The sequence below is a fragment of the Indicator indicator genome, chromosome 7, assembly GCF_027791375.1.
Source record: "Indicator indicator isolate 239-I01 chromosome 7, UM_Iind_1.1, whole genome shotgun sequence".
In the NCBI taxonomy this organism is placed as follows: Eukaryota; Metazoa; Chordata; class Aves; order Piciformes; family Indicatoridae; genus Indicator; species Indicator indicator.
In genome coordinates, this window is record NC_072016.1 from 17710928 (window position 1) to 17723632 (window position 12705).

At 44.3% G+C, this 12705-nt stretch overlaps 1 protein-coding gene across 1 annotated transcript; it reads left to right on the forward strand.

Moving 5' to 3' along the window:
- The first annotated feature begins 1101 nt into the window (after positions 1–1101).
- On the forward strand, positions 1102–12356 carry HIF1AN (hypoxia inducible factor 1 subunit alpha inhibitor). Its single transcript, XM_054382692.1, has 9 exons — positions 1102–1207; positions 1549–1919; positions 3274–3524; positions 4662–4810; positions 6545–6690; positions 7192–7298; positions 7689–7752; positions 7983–8093; positions 9959–12356. Exons 1-9 carry the CDS (start codon positions 1102–1104, stop codon positions 10001–10003), a joined length of 1350 nt encoding a protein of 449 aa, XP_054238667.1. The 3' UTR covers positions 10004–12356.
- Positions 12357–12705: the final 349 nt, after the last annotated feature.

Sequence of the window (12705 nt, forward strand, 5' to 3'; positions counted from 1 at the left end):
TACAATTTGTCATTAAAGCCATTCCTTCTAATAACAGCATTAATTGTAAACCTACTAATTGGATGAAGATAGCGATGAACCACAAAAACACATCTGAAATACAGCGTGCCCAAGATGGAGGCATTGTCACAGGCTCGGACAGGATCCTTTCACTCATCCCAAATGAAGGCCTTGCCCTAGCATTTTAGGAATGGTATCTTAATTCAGCCAACTCCCTTACAACTGAGTATGCAGTGAAGTCAGTATGTCAATTGTTTATTTAATAAAGTTACTAACTCAGAGACCAATGCTCCAGTGCAGACGCTGCTGGCATTTTTCATGGCCCAAGTGTTTGGTGTCTGTCTCACCCCTCCAGCACATGGCACTTTGAGGACAGCAGTGTCCTGCTGGAAGGGGGGACTCTCAGTTCCCAGCTGTGCCATTTGTCTGGGCTCAGACCTCACTGCAGGCTCAGATTGTGGTTAGCTGCTCCTTGCATCAGCTCTTCACTGCTGGTTATTTACTTTCTGGGTTTTGGGTCTTTCATAGACATGGCTCAAGCTTCCTGAGCACCCAAATATGTCTGCAAATACACTGTAATTTTTTTTTCACCTGTACATATGTAGCCTTATAGATTTAAGGGGGATTAATTCTCTTACAACCTCAGTATATTAGTAACTTTTGGAAGAACAGAGAGAAAAATATTCTCATTCTCATGAAGGCAAAGTCCTACATAGCTGGAACAGCAAGCTCATTAAGTGTACAATGAAAACCACTGAATGCCAGAGGCCAAAATTTTCTCAAGACCTGATGCCTCATATGTCACTTATACTTGGGAAAGAGCAATCATTGTTCTTGCTGCTTGCAGCTGAAAAGCAAAATGTAGACTTTGTCTCACACAATAAACATACACTAAGTATGTATGTTTACCTAAGTACGTATGTTTAAGTACAACACTCTGGTCCAAAGAACATAATGCATGAAATCTTGCTAAAATCTTAGTCACACAATGCCCATTCATGATCAAAAGGCAGGTATTAGTTACACTGAGCAGCACTATGCACTTTTTCTTGTACCAAGTGGTAATTAAACTTCTAGTTTCCAGGCACAGAACAGCTGTACATGTCCTGCAGCTGGACTGAGGAGTTGGAGCAGGAGGTGGCAGTGGAGCAGCCTAGCAGCGGCTGGCGATCTCAAGGGGAAGATGCCAGCAGTCGCAGACACGCAGGTTGGCGTGGGGCCGAGCACCGGGCGCCACGAAGGCCCGCAGAAGCCTCGCAGACGATTCTTTCTTTTCTGTGTAGCGGATTTCTTCCCAAGTTTGCTCCCACTGGTCTCCAAAATCCTGAGAGCCAGAAGGCAGAGGGGAGCAGAGGCCGTCCCCAACTTCCCTCCGCGCGCTGGTGCTGCTCGCTGCCGCTGAGGCTCGCTGCCGCTGGGGCTCGCTGGTGCTGCTCGCTGGTGCTGCTCGCTGGTGCTGCTCGCTGGTGCTGCTCGCTGCCGCTGAGGCTCGCTGCCGCTGAGGCTCGCTGGTGTTGCTCGCTGCCGCTGAGGCTCGCTGCCGCTGAGGCTCGCTGGTGTTGCTCGCTGCCGCTGAGGCTCGCTTGCCGCTGAGGCTCGCTGCCGCTGAGGCTCGCTGCCGCTCCCTCCTGCCCTCTCTCCTTGGTACCCCTCTACCTCCTGCATTCTCCCTTCGCTTCCGGCATTGCCATGGGTTGGCAATTTCCGCTTCCGTCTTTGTAGTTCCGGGTTTTCCGGTTGTGGCGGCGATGGCGGCGGCTTCCTCTTCGGCCGCAGCCGCGGGCTGTCAGGAGGGCCCAGCGGTGGCGACAGGGTGTGGCTGGACCGAATCCCAGTTCCGTCGTTACTCTTTCGAGACGCGGCCTATTCCGCGGCTCAGCCACAGCGATCCCCGCGCCGAGGAACTCATCGAGAATGAGGTGCAGTGAGCAGCGGGGTCTGGAGGCTGCGGCCGGGGCTAGGAGGATCGTACTTCACGGCGCGGGGGCTGCTAACCCTGACCGTGAGGCCGGGCAGAGCAGGGCCCTCAGAGTGGCTTGCAGAGTGTGGGGTCTCCCGCGTCCTTGTGTGGGCCCAGGTGCGCTCCACTCCTCGCCCTGGCTCTGTCCCTCTGCTGCTGCTCTCCCGTAGTTCTTAGTTGCAGTGGAGATTTCTTTTTGGTGCCTAAATGTTGAGTTGTTAGATTTGAAATAGTTTTATGCTTTAAGTGCTTTGTTGTCTGGATGGAAATCTTGGAAATGTTATTTAAAACAATGGGTAGGCGTTCTTTATTTTCTAAGTGAGAGTGACCAGAATTTCATAGGTTGACTTGCAGCAGTGGCTCTTGTACTGGCTCAGGAGAAGCTTAATCACATTTTTATAAGATTGCTAGTTATTTATTTAAAGAAAGCCTGCAAGAAGGAAAGTTGTGCATACACAACTTGGAAACAGGAGCTGTTCATGTTGCTTACTCTTTATAGATGAGGAGATAGGTGCTGTCTTTTTTCTTCCTTTTGTAGTGTTGTATTTTGCAGTTGGGATTTTTTGGTGTGTAACGGATTAATGTTGGGGTTTTTGGTGGCTGGAGGTTATTTTTGATCATCTGAGAAAAGAGATCAGTGCTGTTTCTAGATTGAGAAGTATCTGTCTGCAACAAGTTACCCCTTCATACCTGAATCTGGCACTGACCAGACAGAAACTCCTGTGTGTCTTTGCTAGGTGGCAAAAAAAAGTAGGCCTAAAACTTTTCTAAAGAAGTTTGTCTAGCCTCACATATTAGAGATTGGCTGAGTAGATAGTGGAATCTGCCAATGATAGGACAAGGAACAAAGGGTACAAGCTAGAACACAGGAGGTTCCACCTCAACATAATGAGACACTTCCTTATGGTGAGGGTGATGGAGCACTGAAACAGGCTTCCCAGAGAGGTTGTGGAGTCTCATTCTCTTGAGACTTTCAAAACCCGCTTGGATGCCTTCCTGTGCAGCCAACTCTAAGTGTTCCTGCTTTGGCAGAGAGGTTGGACTCAGATCTCTAGAAGTCCCTTCCAACTCCTAACATCCTGTGATCTGCCCCATTACTACCAGGATCTTGCTGTTGGAGCAGGCCACCACTTTCGTAGAACTTTCTGTCACGTCTTGCTTGATTTTTTCCCCCAGACTAAGGGATCTGCTTACTCTGAAGGCTCTTTCCAGTTCCTCATTTTCAAAGAGAATTTATGTGGTTGTAGTAATGAACATGATCATTCTCAGGTTCAAGAGATCCTTGAATCAATAAACTTCATGTTTCTCTCCAGGAGCCGGTGGTGCTAACAGATACGAACCTGGTTTATCCTGCTCTCAAATGGGACCTGGACTACCTCCAGGAAAACATTGGCAATGGAGACTTCTCAGTGTATAGTGCCAGCACACACAAGTTTTTATACTACGATGAAAAGAAGATGGCCAATTTTAAGAACTTCAAACCCAAGTCAAGCAGGGAAGAGATGAAGTTTGCTGAGTTTGTGGAGAAACTCAAAGAAATACAACAAAAAGGGGGTGCTGAGAGGTAAGGGGTACATGGAGGTTTCTCCATTTCTGCAGGTGTAAGCAGGGGGTAAGTTTCAGTAAGTGAAGATGATGATTAAAGCCTCTCAAATTTTAATGTTTTTTATAGCCTTGCTTTTCTGCAGGGCTGCTAGTTGACAGTAGTTGTTACCTGATTTAAAAAGTCGTACCATTGGTTAAACTGTTCGCATTGTCTGCAGAGATTCACTTGTTTATTCCTTTTCTCTGTCTCAGGTAGGATTTAGAAAGAGAATGCCTTAAGCTTCACTTTCTTTCAACAGACTATGGTATCGGTATAGGACCCTAGTTATCTGAGGAAAAGGTGCAGCCTGTGACACTCAGACTCTTTTATAGAATACCAAGGCAGCTGGTACTGTCTTTTAGAAAGATGAGAAAAGGTTGCATACATGCTGTGTTATTTGTTGGTCGTGATGGCCTATACTTGTAACAGCTGTAAGTTACTGAGACGGAATATAGCTATTAGCAACTGTACTTAAACCCTCATTTAATTTTGCCAGTCACCAGCCCTCTGAAAGGGGTGCTTAATTGTGTCTTAATTGGAAAAGATTTTGTGTCTGTGTCCACATGTCTGTGCCTTTCTCTTCTTACTGAGCTGCAGAAAGATGCCAGTCACTGAGCTTAAAAACGCATTTTTCTCCCAGCATTGCAGACAGTGGTTTGTAATACTGTGACTGTTAATACGGTCTACTACAGTCTAGTAAAAGTAGTAACTCATACCACAGATGAGTGAGACTTTTGACATTTATCTGGGCATTTATAACTCATTTATCTGATATTTATAACTCATGAGTGTGCTTGATATTTTATAGTGGCCAGTTTCTTCCTCCTGCACCATGAGGAGATTGTTCTTGCTCTAAAATTCTCTTTTTTTTTTTTTCCTTGTAATTGTTCAAGGAAAACTGAGTTCTGCTCCCTTCTGTATCAAGAAATTTTTCAGCAAATTTTGGGGACTTCTTGAAACTGTTTCCTTCCAAAGGTTTTTATGGTGTATGGCAATAGAATCTCTAGGAGTTGTGTCTCTTTCTTTTAACATCTTTCTGAAGAGAAGCAGAGATATGTCTTTATGTTCATGACAAAGCTTAGTACTTGATTTCTGCTTGTCTCTGGGAAAATACAGGCTATATCTGCAGCAAACCTTGAATGACACAGTTGGAAGGAAGATTGTGGTGGATTTCCTTGGCTTCAACTGGAACTGGATTAACAAGCAGCAAGGGAAACGTGGCTGGGGTCAACTGACTTCTAACTTGCTTCTTATTGGCATGGAAGGTAAGCAGTTTCCTCTGACTGGAGGGGAAGGAAAGAATATCTGGTCATCAGTTCTGTATTTTGGATCCACAAGGCTTTTGAATGGATTTTCCACTAGTTTCTAAGTGTTTCTTCAGAGCACGTTGTTTCAAGCTTTGGGTTGGGAGGACTGTTGTCACAGTTTAACTTGGCTTATAGAGAGGAAACATCCAAAATAACAGCTTGTGTTTCCTCAGTGACGTACTGTGAATGCCTGGATGTAATTCTCTCACTTATGGCAAAAGTCTGTGTGGTGCTGGTAGGGCTGTGTTTTCAGTAATTGTTAGTCATATTAGGAAACCTCTTTATTGTTTGAATGCTTCAGATGCTGTAGATTTAAAGTGCTCGGACTGCAGATTTACAATGCAAAAGGGCTTACAAAGTTAGCCTGGGCTTTTCTTGGCACGCTCAATGTCTGCCCAGGAGGAAATGCTGATTACACCGTGAAGCGTTTGTTCTTACTTGAAGCCTGTACACTGTGGAGAAGAGTTCGCTTTCAATTAAGAGCTGAATTTGTTCTTGGGAGGTTAGAGGGCACCAGAGAACTTGTAGATGGATAAATCCTAAAAATATCTGGGTAAAGTGGAATTCTAGATCCATGTAGAGACTGACTCATAGGCAGGTGGCTTAGAAGGAGAGTGTTACAGAAGAAAGTAATCTCGGTAAGCGGGCAAGGAACATACACAGTTTCGTCAAATGGGATGGCCTAGGATCGATGGGACCATCACACCCAATTATAATTGTCCACTTATTATTGCTTGGCAGTTCATGGCTGTTCAGTTCTGACAGTTCTTTCCCCATTTGGAACAAGTACCGCTCAACTTAAAGCAGCTTATCTTTGCCACTTGTTGTACTAGCTGAGAGAAAAGAACATTGCATAAAAGCACTGAACTAAAACTTCCCTACAGGCCATAATGTGATTGCTAATATTCTTATTACCAACTGATTATGCACAAGAACCAAGGAATTATATTGAACTTAAGTCGGCTATAAGAAGGAATGTCTTTACTGGAGCACATGATTATATGATCTATTTAATGAAGTTACGGCACTGAGCGTTATCTTAATTCTCTTCAGTGAAAATGTATATGAAGAACAAGCTAAATGAGTAATATCTGAATTGGCAAACAGCCTGAAAAGATTAGTTGCGAGGGGTACAAAATGTCCCATTGTATTTAAAGATTTAATTAAATTTAATTAAATTTAGGACCTAGTGGTGACTGTCAAGCGTCAAAACCGTTAAGCGTACTGAGGAGATGCATTGGGAGCTGCAATGACAAATGGATTTGTTTAACTTGTTTTTTTGCAGACCTGTTAGGACTTTTTTCAAAATCAGGCTGTTGGACTCATTTTCTCTAGACTCATAATTTTTGAAAGTTCATTCCACGACTTGTCGTCTGAACAGAGTGTTTTATGAAAAAGTTGCCTATCAGCGTTCACCATCTGCTGTTCATGGAAACAAGCTGGAAATCCTGATCCTGTAGAGCATAAATTGCTGAGTATGGATTTAGAATGGAAATGAAGTAGAGTAGCAACTGCTCAATAAAGGCTGACTAATACTATGATCAGTTTGTAATGTTCCTGTGATCATTTTCCTTGTTTAGTTTTCTGAATAGGTGGGAGTGCATTTAGTGTCTTGAGCAAGGAATATGACTTGCTTCTGTCTTTTATACCTGTATGTGAGTGTCTTGATTATCATGTTTTCTCTCTGTGCAGGGAATGTGACACCAGCTCATTATGATGAGCAGCAGAATTTCTTTGCTCAGATTAAGGGTTACAAGAGGTGTATTCTCTTCCCTCCTGATCAATTTGAATGCCTCTACCCTTATCCTGTGCACCATCCATGTGACAGACAGAGCCAGGTGAGAGTAGCAGATCTGTTCCCTTCTTTGTGCCAAAAAAGGGCATTCATGAAGATGCTAGGTGGGAGGAAGCTGCACTGGAATTAAAGGTGCATACCACTTGCTGAGCTTTTGTAAAACCTCTGTTCAAATCTGTGTAAACTGGTGAATACATTGAGAAGAGATGGAAGAACTGGTGGTGTTTTTGTCTGTGTCTAGTTCTGACTTGCAAGTGCTAGGGCTAAAACTGTCTGCTTATTGGCATTACAGTAGGGTTGCAGTTGCTACCTTCTCAGTTGTTTCATCCATCACTTGATCAAATGCAAATTTGGACAGAGACAAATTGCAGGACTCCTGACTGAGTTGGTGGTACTTTGAAGGCGCTGCAGCACTTTGCAGTGCAGTTAGTGGGAATGTAAAAGCCATATAGGGAAGATCAAGATGATTTGCTACTGAGAGCAAATAATGAGAACTGTCATTGTAGGAAGTCATTCTGAGTTTCTTAATGTTTTCTTCTGCTAGGTGGACTTTGACAATCCTGACTATGAGAAGTTTCCAAACTTCCGGAGTGTGGTTGGCTATGAGACAGTGGTGGGTCCAGGGGATGTGCTGTACATACCTATGTACTGGTAAGAAGGATGACAGGACTGCATGGTGATCCGCAAACAGGTTTATAAGGTCTTCTGCTTAAAGTGTTGGGTCGGCTCTTACGAGAATTTTGTTTTGCCTTCTCCAGCAACTCATTTCATGCGATATTTTAGGCCAATTTGCTTGTGCTTCCTATTCATTGAATGGCAGTGAATATTCTCCTTGTCCCTATGTTATTGTGTGAGTACTCCACTAACATGGACAAGAAAAGTATCTGTATTTAAATACAGAGAGCTTTCCAGAAGTTCTGAGGTCTCAATGGTGGAAGTGCAGGGCAAGATTTGTCCAGTGATGCCTAAACTCATCCATCCAAGGTGTTTCACTGTAAGCTACAACAATAATTTAGTGTATTTTCTGTGGTTTCCATGCAGGTGGCACCACATTGAGTCTCTCCTGAATGGGGGGATTACCATCACTGTGAACTTCTGGTACAAGGTGAGCGCAAACATCTTCATGTGCAGCTTGGATAGCTCTGTCCCAGAGGATTGTTTCAGTTAGAGATGTACTGGCATGTGTTGTCAATATGAGAACTTCATTCCACCAAGGCCTTTGCTTTAAAGCTGAAAGCTACATTCTCCCTTTCAAGTCATGTGTGAAGAACTGGGTGAAAGTAGAATAATCTGCCTATTCAGGAAGCATCCAATGAATTATTTTTGATATTCCAGGGTGCCCCAACCCCAAAGAGAATTGAATATCCATTAAAGGCTCATCAGAAAGTGGCGATAATGAGGAACATTGAGAAGATGTTGGGAGAAGCCTTAGGAAATCCACAAGAGGTACAACAAAGAACCATGTAGTCACTGCTGTTGAAATTGTTATGGCTTAATGCAAAATTCGAGATGCCAACTATTTGGCTCTGCAGGTATCACAGTGAGGTTAGGAGAAAGCAGGGTTGCTCTGTTGCTGTGGATGTTCTTCATGCTGTCTTCAGAAGGTCCTTTGGCTACAAAAAGGCAAGCTCTTTAAATTATAATTATAGGGAGGACCACTACAAACAATGGAGTAATTGTTCTTTTAAGTGTACTTCAGCTTCGAGCACTGCCAGAAAAGTGGTGCTCTCAAACTCTCTTTAGCCTTCTGTGCAGAAGCTATACCCAGTAATTGCAAGAAAAAGGTGTTATACCTTTTGAATCCAAATCTGTTAAATAAGAAACATGTATTAAGTCATGTGCTTCCCCCTTAGCACACATCTCAGTCATACCTGAATTCACACAGAATCACACAGAATTAACCAGGTTGGAAAAGACCTCAGAGATCATGAAGTCCAACCTATTACCTAATACCTAACACCTCCTGACAACTAAACCATGGCTCTAAGTGCCACATGCAATCTCTTTTTGAACACCTCCAGGGATGGTGACTCCACCACCTCCCTGGGCAGCACATTCCACTGGCCAATTACTCTTTCTGGGAAAAACTTTCTCCTCACCTCAAGCCTAAACTTCCCTGACACAGCTTGAGACTGTGTCCTCTTGTTCTGTTGCCTGGGAAGAAGAGACCAACCCCTACCTGTCTACAATTTCCTTTCAGGTAGTTGTAGAGAGCAACAGGGTCTACCCTGAGACTCCTCCAGGCTAAACAACCCCAACTTCCTCAACCTCTCCTTGTAGGGCTTGTGCTCAGGACCCCTCACCAGCCTCATTCCCCTTCTCTGGACACGTTCAAGTATCTCAATGTCCTTCTTAAATTGAGGAGCCCAGAACTGGACACAGTACTCAGGTTGTGGTCTAACCAGTGCTGAGTATAGGGGAAGAATGACTTCCCTGCTCCGGCTGGTCACACTATTTTTGATGCAGGCCAAGATGCCATTGGCCTTCTTGGCCTCCTGGGCACACTGCTGACTCATGTTCAGCCAGCTGTCAACCAGTACCCCTAGGTCCATCTCTGCCTGGCTGCTTTCCAGCCATTCTGAAACACTCTTTGCAGTTTTAACCAACTGGTATTTAAGAAAAAAACAAGTACCAAGAGTATAATTTTGGAGATCTTCTGCTGATCCGAAAGTGGAAATGCAAGATGCAAATAGAAATATTTCATGGTCTTGTAAGTCCTTACCACTGTGCAAGAACTCCTCTTTAGCGCACTCGTGAGGTCCTGACTCTCCCCTGAGATTACCCATAGCATGCCAAACTTCCCTCAGTGACCAGGCAGTTCTGAGAAATGGGAGTGGTGGTGAGTGAAAACCAAACCTTAGCACAATTATCAGTCCTAGCATTCCTTCCAAGTGACGCCAGGGACCAATGAGTAAGAATGTTCCTTCTTTGCCCTTGAAAAAGCAACCCCCTGGTGAATGTTGGTTCCTTTTATTAGCATCTACTGAGAAATCACAAATCTAGGGTGAGAAGTGAAAAACTTTCAAACAAACACTGTAAATGCAATGTTTTGGTGGTAACTCAAGTTGGATATTGGCAGAGAACACTGCAATTTTGGTAGGATATTTGAGTATGTGCTCAAGGGCACCCCAGTGTTTTATCTAGAAAATACTTCAGAACTGATTTGTTGTACCTTAGGCTCAGTTTGTGCTGACATCCTCTGCCCTGGGCCATCAGCTCATAACTGTGTATTGTGATACAGAGGAGCAGGCTCTGCAAGTGCCATTTCCGTGTGACTGTCCCAGCTAATGATCTGGTTTTGCTTTGAACAGGTGGGTCCCTTGTTGAATATGATGATTAAGGGACGATATGACTAATGCCTGGCTGCCCGGGTGACTGATGTTGGAGCTGCTTTGTTCACAAGCAACGGAAGATACTGAGCGCTAGTATTGCACGCAGCACTTAACAGACTGATGGGTTTCCTGGCCCATCCCTGCCCCACTACAATAAAGGGGGCTACTGGAACTGCAAAACCGTTAGTACCCCTTTCATGCTCCACTCTCATCTAACTGAACCTCCCAAGAAAGAGTCTGCACTTATTGGAAGCTGGATTCGTGCTCACTAAAACTTGTGTTTTTCTCCCTCTGCCCTGTTCACCACAACAAAGAGCGTGGCTTCTGGCACTCGATGTGTCGCTTCGGGATATTCAGGCATTTGAAGAAGAGCTTGGAGGAGACCCAGGAGTGATCTTGTTTCATGATCCTCGCAGGGTTTGGATATCCTGACTGGGTTTGTGTTGATGCCTGCAGTGGATATAAGATGGGATGTGATAGGTTTCACAGTCCTCTGTTGTTAGAGGATCTGTCCATGCTCAACTCTGGCACTATTTTGTATAACAGAAATGAACATGTGAGATGGCCTGTGTGTGCTGAGCAGCTGGACAAATGATTCAGTTCCTTTAACTTAACACAACTATGCTTTGGACTTAGTACAGGGTAGAGATCAGAGTGAAATCATCTAGTGTGTGAGCACCAAATCTGTGGTCTCCAAATAACATCTGTGTTGTAGGAGTCTAGATAAACCTCCTTTCTGACAGCTTCCTCTGGGGAGTGAAATCTTCTCTTGCTCTTTTGAAGCTGCAGTGTGATTAAAAGGGTATGTAGCATTATGAAGGGAGATGCATAAATGCCAGGGCACTCTGCCAGTCTTGAATGATTAAGCCACATTTTAAAATAAAATTCCCCACTGTCAAAATGCAGTGTCAGACAGGTACAGAGCCTCCCTTCACCTCACCAAGGGTGCTGGCTCCACAGACTAACATGGGAAAGTGCCCTTTTTACTGAAACTGCAAGAACTCAAGTGTGTGTGGCTGCACATAGGTGCGCATGTTTGTGTGATGTTGTGTGGCTCCTGTCCATCAGTTAAATCCGTGCCAGTGTGTGGTTCTCTTCCTTGTACAGTCATGTGAAAGAAGTCAGGGCTTTCTCTTCAAATGTGGTTAAGTTTATCTTGATCATTTTTGTGTTCTGGGATTTGATGTGGCAGGCTGGGAAGTGACAAGACCAGGGCACAGTAACAGGACAAGCCTCTGTTTTAGAGCCCTTAGCAATCGCCCTGGAAAATCATTTTTTGCTTTTGTCCTCTTCACTGCAACAGCCTTTGGCTCATATGGAGGCTGGCTTTTTATTACCTTGAGGTATGCTGCACTGCTGTCCCTGTTTTGGAGGGTGGTGCAAAGGTTTTGTATATTTGATGTGATTGTAATGGGTCCCAAGAGCTAGATAAGCTGTTTCATAGCCCATATATCTCATCCCAGAGAATAGTGGGGATTTTTTTCTGTTGAGACTTCCCAGTATTTTCTCTTTTTCTTCAGGCCTTGTTCTGACATGGGATTCTGATAAAAATACTGAGAAAATGCTGCTCAAGGAGTACTCCATCTTTGGCCTCAGGTCCCATCTTTTGCTGAGACAGCTCATGCACCACTTGCAAGTGAGCTTGCCTTGCACAAAGATGAAAGGCTTCTCAAACAGGAGGTCCCAGGGACTAGTTTTCTGGCTGCTTTACAGGTCAGAACAAATTAAGTCTAATTGGCAGCTGAAGGTCATTATTTAAGAAATGTCTGTGTCACTGCATATATTTTGACAGTCATGTTACTTGCTGCAGACTCTCCAAAGCTGCGGTTAGACTTAAACAAAGGTCACTCAGCTTGTTACTTACCAATGTTCAGCTCTTGGGCAGGTGGGGAAGAAGACTAAGCTGCTGATTTTGGCCACAAGCAAGGCCTTCCCAGGAATCCTAGGCACATGCCATTGGTTGAAAAATAAACAAAATCCCATCTCTGTGCTATTCATTCAGCACATGATGGTCTCCAGTACTACTTGTTAGACACCATCAACTCTTGAAGCTCAGGGTGGGAGTTCGTATCCCATGTGGAGAGAGAATGGTACTTACAGAACTTTAGGATTTTTTTTTTCCTTTATTTGCCAAAGGTCTAACTTTTAAAGTGTCTGAACAGGTTTTGCTGCACTTGACTTTGTGAAAGCTCATTTACAATGCACTGATGGACTGACTCCCCACCCCATACCTTTTCACCTTGTGCTTTCAATGCCCCTTGCCATGGTATCGGGAAGCTGTGTGTGTTCTCCGCTGGGGGTGTGTGTGCAGGGGGTGGGGTGTGACAAACACACGGTACCTTCTGAAGTGTAGTTTTTAAATACAACCAATGTTGAACAACAGAACTGTGTGGTTTTATTTTGTGAGTGGCTGTATGGGAGAGCTGTGTAAGGAGATGTGCGTATAAAGCTACCTTTCAGTCTTTCTGGTAACTCTGCTTGTGTTCTTCATTGGTGAAAGTTACTGGTCTCCAGAACTGCCTTCAAAACAGCAATACCAGCTGCATTACTGTGTGTCTTCACAACTTCCCCGTACAACTTCCATAAGCCTGAAAGGAAAGCTGGGAATAAGGTGGTATCCTTGACCGTTATCAACAAGTGTTCATGGGGAAGGAACAAATTCCCCTTCCTGTTGACTTCAGTGGTGACACCATGCTGTTACAGGTGTCACTGTAACAGAGCAAACT

Bases quoted from the DNA above. Each gene is read 5' to 3' on its own strand.
- HIF1AN (XM_054382692.1), top strand. From the start codon at position 1,102: ATGTCCTGCAGCTGGACTGAGGAGTTGGAGCAGGAGGTGGCAGTGGAG. The intron at 7,299-7,688 runs GTAAGAAGGATG...GTTTCCATGCAG, and splicing joins CTGTACATACCTATGTACTG to GTGGCACCACATTGAGTCTC. The intron at 8,094-9,958 runs GTACAACAAAGA...TGCTTTGAACAG, and splicing joins CCTTAGGAAATCCACAAGAG to GTGGGTCCCTTGTTGAATAT.